Consider the following 12,968-nt stretch of genomic DNA (forward strand, 5'->3'; position numbering starts at 1 on the left):
TCTGTGATGCCTGCAGCCAGCTCCATCCCATGTGGCTCCTCTGCCGCACTGTCGCTTTCCCCCGCCTCCTCCGCCCATGGTGCTGCTGCCTCCCTTGTTTGTTCGCCTCGCACAAGCCGCTCTCCCTCCGGAGCCGGCGGCGGCTGTTCCTCCTGCCGCTGCCTCCCCCCGCCACTGGCCGTAACCCCCCCATCTTCCCTCCCCACCGCTGCCAAGCAGGGAAGAAGGGGCGGGGGTCTGCTGCCCCTTGCGTGCGCCCCCGAGCAACTTGCAGCCGCGGGGCTCCGAACCAGAATCAGCGCGGGTCCTGCATGCACCTGAGCCGGCCGCAGGCGCAGCCGCGGCGCGCGCGTGTGGCAGGATCCGAAGAGGCGGCGGCGGCGGGAGCTGCTGCCTGAGCGTGCGGAGGAGCGCTAGCCCGGCTCGCGTGCACTGGCTATGCCGGCTGGCTGTGCAGCCTGGCCGGGGCGGGGAGCGCTGAGCCCCTGGGCTGCGCCCTGACTCTGCAGCGGCGGAAGACAGGGAGCCGTTGCCTTTTGCGAGGTATGGGCGGCTGCCCTTCAGCCGGGGGCTCGCGTCTCCTGCGGGCCGTACAGCCCTTGTGCGGAATCGGCTCCGGCTGCGCTGCGGGGCATGAGCAGGGACTTGCCTGAGCGCGCAACTCAGCCCGGACCCTGTACTGAGTTGCCCAGCAAAGTGCATCCTCTCCTGGGAGCGCTGCAGAAAGACCGGCCTGGCCGCTGCCTCCGGCCCTGCTGGGGATGAGCCCTGCGGAGAGCACCGCTGGCCAACGGGCAGCCCCCGAGCACCTGGAGACCCTGTGAGCGGGGCCGCTGCCCTCTTGCTGCCTCCGCCTTGGCCGCGTCCTGCTTTTCCCAGCAACGGTCTCTGGTGCCCTGTGCAGGATGCCGCTTGCCGGGGGCAGCGCGCTGCAGCCCCCCGGAGGGGCTCGCTCGCTCAGCCCCGCAGCCCTGTCCCGCAGTTTGTCCCGCCTGCGCGAGTATCGGACCCGCTCCCGGATCATGCTGTCCCTGGGGGTCACCCAGATGGTCCTCGGATGCCTCATCGTGGCTGTCAGCTTCGCTGCCTTGGCTCTCACCACCTCGGCCAGGGTCCGGCACTCCTGTCCCTTCTGGGCCGGCTTCTCGGTAAGTGTCGCCAGCAGGACTCGCTGGGGCAGCCGCTTGGCCTCCCTCGTGTGCCTTGTGAAAAGTTACTGCCCTTCTGCAGCGGGAAGAGAGGGAGGTGCCCCCCTCCAGGGACAGGGTAAGGGCAAGGGCCGTTATTTTCCTCTCCCCGCCAACGTTAGCAATTGAGAGAAATACGAAGTTTGTTGCATACCAGTGAGGTATGAACGCCCTGCAAATGAAATGGGAGTGTGTGTGTCGGGAGGTTCGGGGCGGGGGGTAGTTGTGTTTTTTTGCCTCCTTTGGGGATTAATATGGTGCAGGTGTGTGAGTGGACATCTATCCATTTCCCGCCCTGTGGTACTGCAGCTTCCCCATTATTACCCTCATACCTGCTTCAGGAGATTCTATTGCCGAGACGATCATTTGCCTTTGGGATGCACCAGATTGCACCAAATGGCAAGTACTTTTGGAAAATGTCATACCCCTATCCATCCACCCATTGGTAACTTATGTGATTTATATTTTGCACATATAAAATACATTATTTGGCCTGAAATTAATTTTATAAAGTATTTGGAAATTGTTTGTTTTTTTATTTAAAAATATTGGGGGGTTGAAAAAAGTATTTGGAAAAGAATGCCACTTTACTGGTAGAGTGAATGAATTGACTTCATAATACTCAGCGTCAAAAAGGGATAAACAAGATAAAATATTCAAATGATAAGTGTTACTTTCACATACAATCTCAATCCAGCTATCTACACCTTTGTGTTTGAGGAGCTGCTGTAAGGGACATGGGATCAGACAAGAACTTCAAGTCAAGGAAAAGCAGCCTCTTATGAATGCTTTACTTCTTTCTGTAGATGACAGAAAGAGCCAGGCACTTACTTTATAAGCAAGGTTTCCTATTCTGATTTGCTGTGACAATTACATTTCCTCTTCTCCCATTTACTTCCCCTTCCCGCTTTTCTTATGCTGTAGTCATTGGATTAGATGTGACATGAGTGGCAATACTTATCAATGAGACCATCAAAAAAGTCTGGTCTTGCTTCTGTCGAAGTCAATAGTAAAAGAAAAGGATGGGAGCTCTAAATTGTTCTGAACCTTCCTGTAAACACAGGGTTTTTTTGTTGTTTTTTGTTTTTGTTTTAGATATCACACAGGTTCCTAGTTATCACTGTGTTGTTATTGGGTTCAGTTTTTATGTAATACTCTGGAATAATTTTGACTTCTAACCTGAAGAGCTTGTGTTTTAGAGCCTACGGGAGCCACAGTTACGAGCTGATGTCTCAAGTTCTTGACACAGGTTTTATGCATGAATGAAAATGTAACTACTAGAAACAGGTTGTGTTGGAGGTAATAAAATAAAATTAGAACAGCAGGAACAGATTTTAATGTACACATGTAATACACAAACCCTCATAATTGCAGAAAGCAACTGCACTGTTCCACTGGGGAATGTAATATGTCGTTGTGTTGCTTTAGCTTGGCTGAATGTGGAGGTTTCACAGAACTTCACTAAAACACATTACTAACCTGCTAGAAGGATATAGGTCTTTAAGTAAGGTCAGACCTGGCTAAGTAGTTCATTCACCCTACATATTCAGAATATTTTGTGCAAAGAGGTGTTTGAATGATTTTATTGATTGTTTCCTTTTTCCTATTGTCAGTTTTATCTCCATTATGCTATGTTAGGATGTTTAAAAATTAAAATTGCTGGACGTTTTTGATCTGGGCAGCTAGCCTAAATCTGTACTTTGTGTCTGCACTTCTAATATTAAAATTGAGACAGTGAAAATTCCTTTTATTAAGAGCACAACAGGAATACTCAAATCAGTGGCAAAACCAAAGGTTACCAGGGCATTAATATCACTGAGCAGACTCTCAATCTTGCCTCATTTAATTTAATAGGTTGTTGGTTCCAAGATGTTTTTAACACTTCTTAATAATGTTTAAAAAGACAGAGTATTTGCAGCTTTAAAGTATTTGTTCAGAAAACATTCTATTTGGTTCAGACCCAAGTCAACCTCCGTAAATATCTGGTAGAAGTGGCACATTTTCAAAATGGTCATGCTCAAACCAAATTATTTACTTGACGTGTTTTCTGATTCAATCTAGCTCCTTGGCAGGGGAGAAAAAGCTTTGGATTCCACAGCATTGTAGAACGTTTTCTTGGATTTTTTCCCTTGCATTATTTGGTAACTGAATCTGTAGTTTTGAAAAGAAATATCATTTTGCAATGGTCACCTGGGTTTTACAGTCCTCACACTGCTGTCTTTGAGACTGAGCTTAGGCAAACTCAAGTATTGCAGTCAATGGAGATGTCACAGTTCATAACGATGACATGTTAATTTCTTGTCTTCTGACCACTTAAATAGTAATGTGCTCTTAAGACAGGACAGCTGTGTCAGGTTTGGGAAGTATGCAACTTGTCTGTGTATTTCAGTAATAATTGGTGCATCTAACCTTTTATCTAGGTTTAATGAGTATCACTTCCATTAATGTGAAGTTTAGTCAGTCAGTACAAAACAAATAACGTGTAAACACAGAATTATTTTATTTTTTAATTTTATTTTCAGACCTCTTCCTCTTATTTTGCAGAACACAAAAGATGTGTTACTGTTACAACAGTTATGGGCAGTGGCCAAGTGTTGCTGACAGTCTAGTGCTGTTATATGTATTGATGTATTTGAAATTTCAGTACATGAATGTGGTTCTTTCTGTGTCATAACTCAGAATCTGCTTCTAGGATACTTGTAGAACCACTTTTACATGGCATAGTGGTATATGCAAACAGTACCATAGTAGGATATTAATGCAGTGACATTGCTGTGGGTCACCAGTGATAATCTGTGCCATGTCAATTGTTTCTAGTGGGATGTGCTGGAGTTCTTTTACTACAGAGTTAGGTCGAAGGAAGCCACCTTAAGTTGACCTATTAATGTATATTTCTATGCTACCAGATCCTAAGTCGCCTCTAATGTCGACTTCTGTAATCCACCTCTGCGAAAGGCGTAGCACTTAACTTGATTTTCTTGACTGAGAGGTAGTGCATATGCAGCATTGTGTAATTTGACTTAATTGGCCTCCAGGTGGTGTCCCACAATGCTCATCTGTGACCGTTCTGGAGATCATTCTCAATTCTGCTGCACTGCAGCCAGATACACAGGAAACAGCCCCTCCCCTTCTAAATCCCCAGAAATTTTTTATTTCCCATTTCCTGTTTGATCAGCATTGGGAGCATGCCAGCTTGAGCACAGCTGATCATGGAGACTACACTCCCCAGACACACTCCAGCCTGGTTTGCAGAGAAGGTGGTGGCTCTCATCGCTGTGTGGGGAGAAGAGTCTGTGCAGACAGAGCTTCGAACCAGCAGAAGTAATGTTGACATCAGTGGAAAGATGTCTCGTGGAATGAGGGAGAAATGCTACACGAGGGATGCACAGCAGTGCCATTAGTAAATAAAATAAAATAACTTCACCAAGCGTACCAGAAGGCAAGGGAGGTGAGCAGTTGATCTGCTGCTGAACCCGACACATGCTGGTTCTACAATGAGCTGCATGAGATTCTCGGGGGTGACCCTATCAGTACCCCCACATCTCACAGGTGTGTGAGTCTAGGGACAACAGGGAGGATGATGATGATGAGGAGAATGGGAGACAGGCGAGCAGTGGATCCATTCTCCTTGAGAGCCAGGAAATATTTTTAACAAAAACTATTGCGTTGTTTGCCATTTATATGAGGGAGGGATATATGGGATGCCAATGCAATGTTCCCATTCTCCTCTGCGATAATGTTTTGGGTCCATGAAGTATTGCACAAACTTCCCAAAAGTTTGGGATAGCTACTCACAATTCACTGCTTATTTGCATCAATGCAGGTGCTGCTAGTGAGGGCACACTCCATTGAGACAATGAGCTTGTGTGGGCAGCACAATTGACTTAATTAATTTGGAGGCTTGAGGTCAAATTAGATTAAGTTGACTTATTTTGTAGTGTAAACAAGCCCTATATCTGTTAAAACATTATCAAGAAAGGTTATCAAATATTGGTAGGGGGAATTAATACTGCTTGGAAAGCATCAGGCTTGGAGAACTTCTTATGTAGAGTGTTTGTGGGGTTTGTGCAGAGGTGCTTTCGGGGTATCCCATGGAACAGGAGCATGATACAAAGCCACCTCCTCTGACCTGTTTTTTTTTTCCAGCCTATTTACCCTTTTTCCTTTACTTTGCCACACTCCATGCCATGTACCACATGGAAGAAACATGTTTGCTGCTAATCGGGTTAAACCATACTGTATACAGGGCCAGCATGATCAATGCTTGCTCACCATATATAATGTACAAGGGAACATGGATTTTATGAACCAGTAGAAGACACAAAATATGAGCTAATGTACTGCACGGCTATGGTAATGTTAGGAGAACATTGTTTGTCATAGTTATTGCAGATGGGTAAAAATGCATATTGAATTTAAATTCATCTGTTCCTACAGAATGAGATAAGCATGTTTGTTTCTTCAATAAAGCTTTTATTTTTTATTTATTGCACTTCTGCTTTACCGAGCAAGTCTCCAGAAGGGATTGAAAATAAACTCAGTCATCCTTTTGACAAAGCTTATCTCTAAATGTTAAATAGTTAACTGTTTATCAAGCAGTTTTCTTATGTAGTTAATTTCAAAGAGTCCCAGGCACTTAAAAATAGCCACATGTACAGCCTCATCCAATATCTTCCAAGATATTTATAGTATTTCAGCAGAAGCCAGACATGGCATTGCAACTGGAAAACTACCCTAAAATTTTTCTGCTTGCCTCTTGAAAATATGCTTAGATAAGCAGCTGGGTAAAGATGTGAGAGAAATAACTCACATATTCTTTAAAACTTCATTTTCACCAAAATCAGTCACAAATATAAACTACCAACAAACAAAAGTTCTCTGCACTAAAACCAAGGTAGTTTATTTCTTTAGCCCTAATAACCCTTCCTTGATGGTCAAGCTCCTGTTTCAGAATTCTTATTGGACTACTCTGAATTTACTTTACCCTTTTGAAAGGAAAAAACATCAGATATGGGTGTTGATGGAAAATATCAACAAAAAGTACTCCCTAGAATTCAGTCTCCCTGAATCTTGGGAAATAGTGCACTGAGTCTCCTCTGATTGAGTACATGCTGATACTCGGACAGGAGCAGTCCAATATTTTATACACAAAGATACTGAGTCATCAGTTTTAAAATAGCTACAAGGCAAGAGAAAGTAGCTTCCATGTTTCTTGTTTCCTTAGAAAACATGACAATTCATTTAATCTTTGCTGGATTTGGAAGAACTCCCTGGCAGACCTACACTTCAAATGAAATGAGTAGCTGAATACCAAGTTATTAGTTCCCTGAGGAATGCAAAATAATAATACATTGTAAAGGGGTTTTTCCACTAACTTTTCTTTTTCAAAGATTTAGTTGCACTGTTGGTTTGTCACAGGGAAATCACAGAGATAAGTTGGGTGAAGTAATATTGGATCAACTTTTGTTGGTAGAAGAGACCAACTTTGGAGGTACACATAGCTCTTCTTCAGGTTTGGGAAAGGTACTCAGACTGTCACAGTTAATTGGCCACTTCACCTTGAATGGTGTCTTACAGTTTGTGTAAGCTACTTTCGTTAAACAATCTATTCTGTATTGTATTTAGCTGTGACAGTCTGAATATCTTTCCCAGACCTGAAGAAGAGCTATGTGTACCTCCAAAGTTTGTCTCTTCTACCAACAAAAGTTGGTCCAATAAAAAATATTACCTCATCCACCTTGTCTTTCTAATATTCTGGCACCAACCTGGCTATAACAACACTGCAAAGAACAATAGGGAAATCATGTTAGTTTTAGACACAAGAAGTGCAGAAGATGATTATCATAGTCCTGTACTTTGTGAGATTGGTTAATGAAGTCCAGAGCTACAAGTAGGATGCAAGAACTCACTAAGCATCTTCTAATCACTTTAGAAAACCATGCTTTTAATTAATTGGGGCAAATCACTTCTCCACATTTGGAAAGTTTTGTTTGAGAATGAGGGTAGGGGGCTGTAATATATACTTTCTTTTTTGATTCCTGTTCAGCTCAGCAGTGAGAAGTGGGTCCAAATGAAGTCTTTCCATCAATTTCTGATGTGTATGAGCTTCATGGCTTCAGTCATCATTAAACCTTTTTATTCTTTGTCATTCTTCACCATGTCTATCCAACACATCCTCAGTCTTTCCCTGTTTCCTGGCACTCTGGAATACATTGCGATGTGTGGTATCCTTTTCAGGTCCATTCTTGCCACGTGTTCAAACAATCGCAGCCATCTTTCTTGAATCTGCTGCAACAGCATTATTTTTGTGCTAGCCATTTTCTTATCCCTTCATTTTTCATTTTCTTCCATCTTGAAACTCTCAGTATTCCCTTCAGCTAGTTAATTTCTGCAGTCAATATCTTTTGTTTGTTGGCTTTCCTCATACTCCAGCATTCTGATGCGCATAACAGTATTGGCATGACAATTGTTTTATATACACTGATTTTAATTTTTATTGAAATGTCTTCAGCCTTCCAGATCTTGCAGAGTTTTCTGAATGCTGTAGCGGCTAGTCTGATTCTTCTTTTTATGTCATTTTCACAAATCCCGTTCTTCAATACTAATCTTTCATGTTACCTTTTCATTTTCCTCCACAATGGCTCAGTGAATGCTTTTCCTCTGTAGTTCTGACACTCACTCTTATCTCCTTTTTTATAGATTGGCACTATTATTGCTTTCTCCCATTTGTTCATCACTTGCTCTTGTTTGTAATCCTTGTTGACTAGCTTGTGAATCAGCTTTACCATGTGTTCCTCACCTGCTTGCAGCAGCTCTGCAGTTGTGTTGTCACTGCTTAGTGCCTTTTTTCTTTTTCAAACTTTCTATCAAGTTTCTTTGAGGAATTCAAACCTCATTTCAAGATTATGCCAAATAGTTAAGATGAGGCAATATAAGTTTAGAAATAGAGAGAGATGAAGGGGAGGGCACAAGTGTACCTGGACTGTGTGGGCAAGTAATGGCAATATTTTTGCTTAGAAGAAAATTCTTGAAGGATCTTCACAACCTGCAGGTAATGAAAATTCAAGCAGTTTGTTTGAACTGCAGTCTGTTTCATAAACTTCACATTAATATTTTTGATCTGATAGTGTGACGACTGTTAACAACAGTAAATTGTTTTAGCATTCTACCACAACTGGCAGTAACTTCTCTTCTATCACTGTTTCAGGGCTCTCAAAACATCTCGGGGTCCACAGCATTGCAAAAGTATGTATCACAAGTGACTGTATGTGTTTCCACATTTATTAATTGTGTCAGAAAGGCACTGTAAGATTTGCGCCTCATTAATTCTCTCAGCAGGAAAAAGTGAGCACTTTTTAAAATTCTAAGCATGTGAACATAAGGACTTCCTTTGTATTTCTAATAACAGGAAGAACCTATCACTGATTGGATGATGATCAAGGGGGCTGTCAAATGACTGTCAAAATTAGGCTACCCAGTAAACCATAGAAATACTGAAACATGTCAGAAAATGTCAACATTGAAGTTCTACGAGAGACTCTAGAAGCTTAGGGGTAGCTGATGTTTGAGAAAATATTTATTCTCCACTCTTTGTCCTTCAAAATCCAAAACATTTTGGATGATTCATTTATATATATGATGCAATAACTGTAAACAGTGCTTTGTAACTCATAGAATATGTCCAACAAAAAACAGATTGATTATTAGGCTCTGGCTTTCTGGAGATGTACAGTAACTGTAAAGGCTGCTTAATTAAATGGTTAAACTAGGTTTATGGCCACTTTGTGGCACTGGAACTACTGGTGAATCTGGCCCAGAATATCTTCCTCACAGTTTAAAGTGTATTTGGTGACCATATTTGGTATATTATTTAATTCTTAATTCCCGAGTATGGTGATAACTACATTTATGGAACTATAGAAGTGGTGTCTGCTTTGCAGTTATTTCTTGAAATCGTTTAGAAGTAGACAGTTACAGAGATAATATTCCCTTTCCCTCAGATCCCAGCATCCCCAGAAAATCACCAGTCTCATAGATGGGGCTTCTCTATTACTGAAAGGGCATGAATGAAACTGCCAAGTAATTAATCAGATTATAATGATGTGGTCTTTATTTTTTTCATATTCAGGATGCTCAAGTTATATTTGTAGTTTTCAATATTTCTGGTTAGAAAAATAGGCAAATTACAGGCTGTAGTTTCTTTCACTTCAGTATACATATTTGAGTACAATGTTATGCTTGCGAGCCAGCACAGCTCCAGAATTTTTCCTAAAATCTGGTCTCTTCTTTCTGTTTGATTCCATCCTTAACTCTGCTGTTTTTTTGCCCTTATCCCATTTTGAAAGTAGATATAATATACTCGTTTAAATGCAACCTTGATATCACGAGAACTTGAAGATATAGTATATTCATAGAGTTAAAAGCTATTTATATACTGTTCAGAAATAGGTAAAAGGTGTAATAAATTTGTAAGGGAGGTTGTCAAGGTGATTCATGCAAACAGTCCCCCCAGTGCAAGGTCAGACAAGATGTTCAACACACAGAAAATGTTCTTGTATTGAGGAGACAAGCGTATATTGACAAACTTGTTGGGTAGATTTCTGGAGCACTCTATATTCTATAATTGCATTATTATAAAATAGATTTGATTCCAACAGATAACGCATTATTGGAGAGAAGGAATCTCTATGTTGTAGTTTAACTTAAAAAGTATCTACTGCTCCCAGTCAGTAAACTTTTTTTGTCTCTCACATGCAGTATATTGCTTTAGCACATCTTCATATGTAATCATGGTAGAGTGAATGGAGGATTAAAACAAATATAATATAAAAAGACTTAGTGATAATTATAAGTTTTTCTCATTTCCTTTCCATTATTGCAGCAGAATTTTTCCTTCCTTCAATGACCCTTTTCCTTTCTTTTGGGTCTTTCATTTATTGGTTGGGTAGTCAGTTGAAGTGAAGGAGTCGCTAGGGTGATGGTATTAATAGTTCAGGGGAAATGAGGTTCTTCTGTTTTGAGCTGGAGAAAAGCCTGCCTCTAACAGGGAACAGGTTCTTATGGAAGTGAAGGTTGCAGTAATGAAGAGAAAATCAAGTAACTGCTACTGTTGAGCAATTTTTTATTTTACTTTTATCTACTGGACTTCACAAATTTGGCAAAAATTCAGTGCTAACAATCACGTAACTGTTATTTCCCTGTGCCTGGCTATCTCATATCTTGGATTTAAATGTTAACTTTGTTGCAGGTGAATGTTCTTCTTCGAGTATGTGTCATTGTGGAGCCTATAGTGGGTTAACATGCACCTTGTGTTCAAGACTGTATTTTTTTTAATTTTTTTTATGGGAAGTGTCCACCAAGGCATGAACCCTGTGACACCTTGTTCTCCCACACAAGAGCATAAAGACAGTTCCTTCTTATACCCTATGGCAGCGAGGCTGAACATGGCAAATGTCTGGCTCACTAATTTCTAAGCTCAGGCTAGTTTTCAGAGTCTTCTGCAAATCATTGTAACCATTTCTGATTCTCTCTTTCAACTTCCATGAACCATATGGACCAAACTTTTCTAGTCAACTTTCGAATTTTCTCTAACAGCAGAATCAAAACCTGCAGGCTTCAAGTCCTGTCCATTCCTCACTGGACTTAAATCTCCCTGAGAGATAGACACAGTAAGTGGCTCTTTTGTCTGGGGGAACCACATATCCCAAGCAGATGCTCAGTATGCTTATCCTTCTCTGAAAGGACCCTCTGATCACAAGATGTAAGTTTGAAACTCAGCCTTCTGGAACAGTCCATGAATGTCTCATTAGATGTGGAGGAAACGAGCTCCAGAATCCCATTAATGGACAAGCCAGCATCATCTAGTACCCCACCAAATGGACAGGTGATGCCTAAGACTATTGCAAAGAAGACAGTAGCGAAGAAAGACCTGACACTGACATCAGCACTATCAGAATCAACACTGATTCTGGCATTGAAGCTGACCTCTGCTTCGTCATGAAATCCAGCAACATCACCTCAAGTCAAGCCAAAAGGGGCTGCTCCAAGCAATGAGACAGAAACTTAGTAAAGAGCTCAGTATCCTGACAGCACCCCAGGCACGTTAACTTTATCAGATGTAGAGGAAGAATGGAAAATGAATAAAGCACACCAGAGGACAAAGATGCCAAATGTCTTAACCCTGTTTGGAATAAAGCCATACTCCTCACTTTGCTGCAGGTGTGCATGGCTAACAACCAGGTCCTGCTGGTCAAGTATGACTTTCTAATAGGGGACAGGGGGAAGCCCTTCCAGGGAAACCTTCCTTATGATGGCAGAGAGGAGCTTAAGGATATAATTAAGGAAGGCCTCTGAATACCAACGCACATTCCACCAGGTCATAAACAATTCTGTCTGCCTGTTTCAGGAATGTACAAATCTCGGAGCAACTCACTAACTTTAATTAATCATTATGCACTTGACAGGGCAGCCAGATCAATTACCAAGTTCCAGAGAGTAGTACTTCAGTCTCTAACTGATACAGCTGAAACTTCTCACTCCTACCACCCATGGATTGTACTGCTTGCCAGTCACCATGGTGAGATCCAATGTTACAGATACTCAAAGAAGAAAGAACAGTTACTTACACTACAGTAACTGTGGCATTTTTTTAAGATGGTGTAGTCAATGACCATCCCACAAACACACCTTCCATTCCCACTTTTCAGAGCCCTCAGCAACATGGGCTTTGAATTCTGAGGGGTCTGAGGAAAGGTCATGACATGAGAAGGCACAGAGGGCATGTGTGGCCCTGACAGACACTGCTAGTTAAAAAAATAAATCCAGTCTAATGTACATGCCCACCAAGGGAGGGATCCACACAGACTTCATATCTCAAAAAAAATGACAGTTACTCTAAAGTAACATGGATAACAGTTCTTCAGGTGTCTTTGCATTTGTGCACCATGACATTACCGTATTACATGTTTTAAAAAAAGAGAGAAAAGCAAGAATCAGCAAACTGGCATAATTATTTGACTTTTTGCTCTCCTTTTTGAAATTTTGCTTTGAGAATGATCTCAGGACAGTCTCTGTCTGGAGGACTGCCAGGAACTGGAACATCTCACTATCTACATAGGAAAGTTGCACCAGTTTGACTTAAGTCAGTGCAAATCTGTGTGGACACTATTTCAGTTTGAGTGGCTCACTTTAGTTAAACTTAAGCCTGTTCACAATTAATTTAAGATAACAAGGAGAAAAAAAAAACACTTTTAAACTGAAATAAGAATGTTCCCATGGGTTTTCTTTGGTTTAACTAAATCAGATTCAGGATTAATACAGTGCAGTCTTCTCGTGTAGACAAGCTATTAACTTGATAGGATATTTTTTTCAATCTTAATCAGGTTAGATTAGCATGATTAAAGAGCCCCATTTGAGATGCAGATCTGCTCACATGTCTTCACATGTATTAGTCTGCATGTTAATGGAACTTGTTAATCACATAAAGCTAATTCAATTTTGCTAACATGATTGGGGGGAAAAATGTGTTTTTCGTCTGTCAAGACAAGGCCTTAGGGTGCATGTGCAGAATATAATCCTATGTGGCACCCTTAACAGATGTTTTAAAAAAACAGCAACCTCCCACACCATCTCCTCTGTTATCTGGTCTCCTGCATGTAGAGTTTATACATTGTATGTAGATTGAAGGGAAAGAAAGCCCATGACCTTCAGAAAAGATGAGTTCTGGAATGAAGGGATTGGGTCAATAGTTAGTCAGTGGAGCAAAGAGAAGCTCACCTATTT

The 12,968-nt window shown here is 41.6% G+C and overlaps 1 protein-coding gene across 4 annotated transcripts in view; it reads left to right on the top strand.

Moving 5' to 3' along the window:
* The first annotated feature begins 449 nt into the window (after positions 1–449).
* FAM189A1 (family with sequence similarity 189 member A1) overlaps positions 450–12,968 on the top strand; it is a 406,051-nt gene continuing 393,532 nt past the window's right edge. For 3 of the 4 annotated variants that reach the window (XM_030578098.1, XM_030578099.1, XM_030578101.1), the window contains exon 1: positions 450–1,148. In XM_030578098.1, coding sequence (XP_030433958.1) covers positions 906–1,148 — 243 coding nt within the window. In that variant the 5' untranslated portion in view covers positions 450–905. Of the gene's footprint in view, positions 1,149–8,394; positions 8,433–12,968 lie in introns of all 4 variants that reach the window. The other variant, XM_030578100.1, reaches the window with a different exon arrangement.

The sequence above is a fragment of the Gopherus evgoodei genome, chromosome 10 (assembly GCF_007399415.2).
Source record: "Gopherus evgoodei ecotype Sinaloan lineage chromosome 10, rGopEvg1_v1.p, whole genome shotgun sequence".
Taxonomy (NCBI): domain Eukaryota; kingdom Metazoa; phylum Chordata; order Testudines; family Testudinidae; genus Gopherus; species Gopherus evgoodei.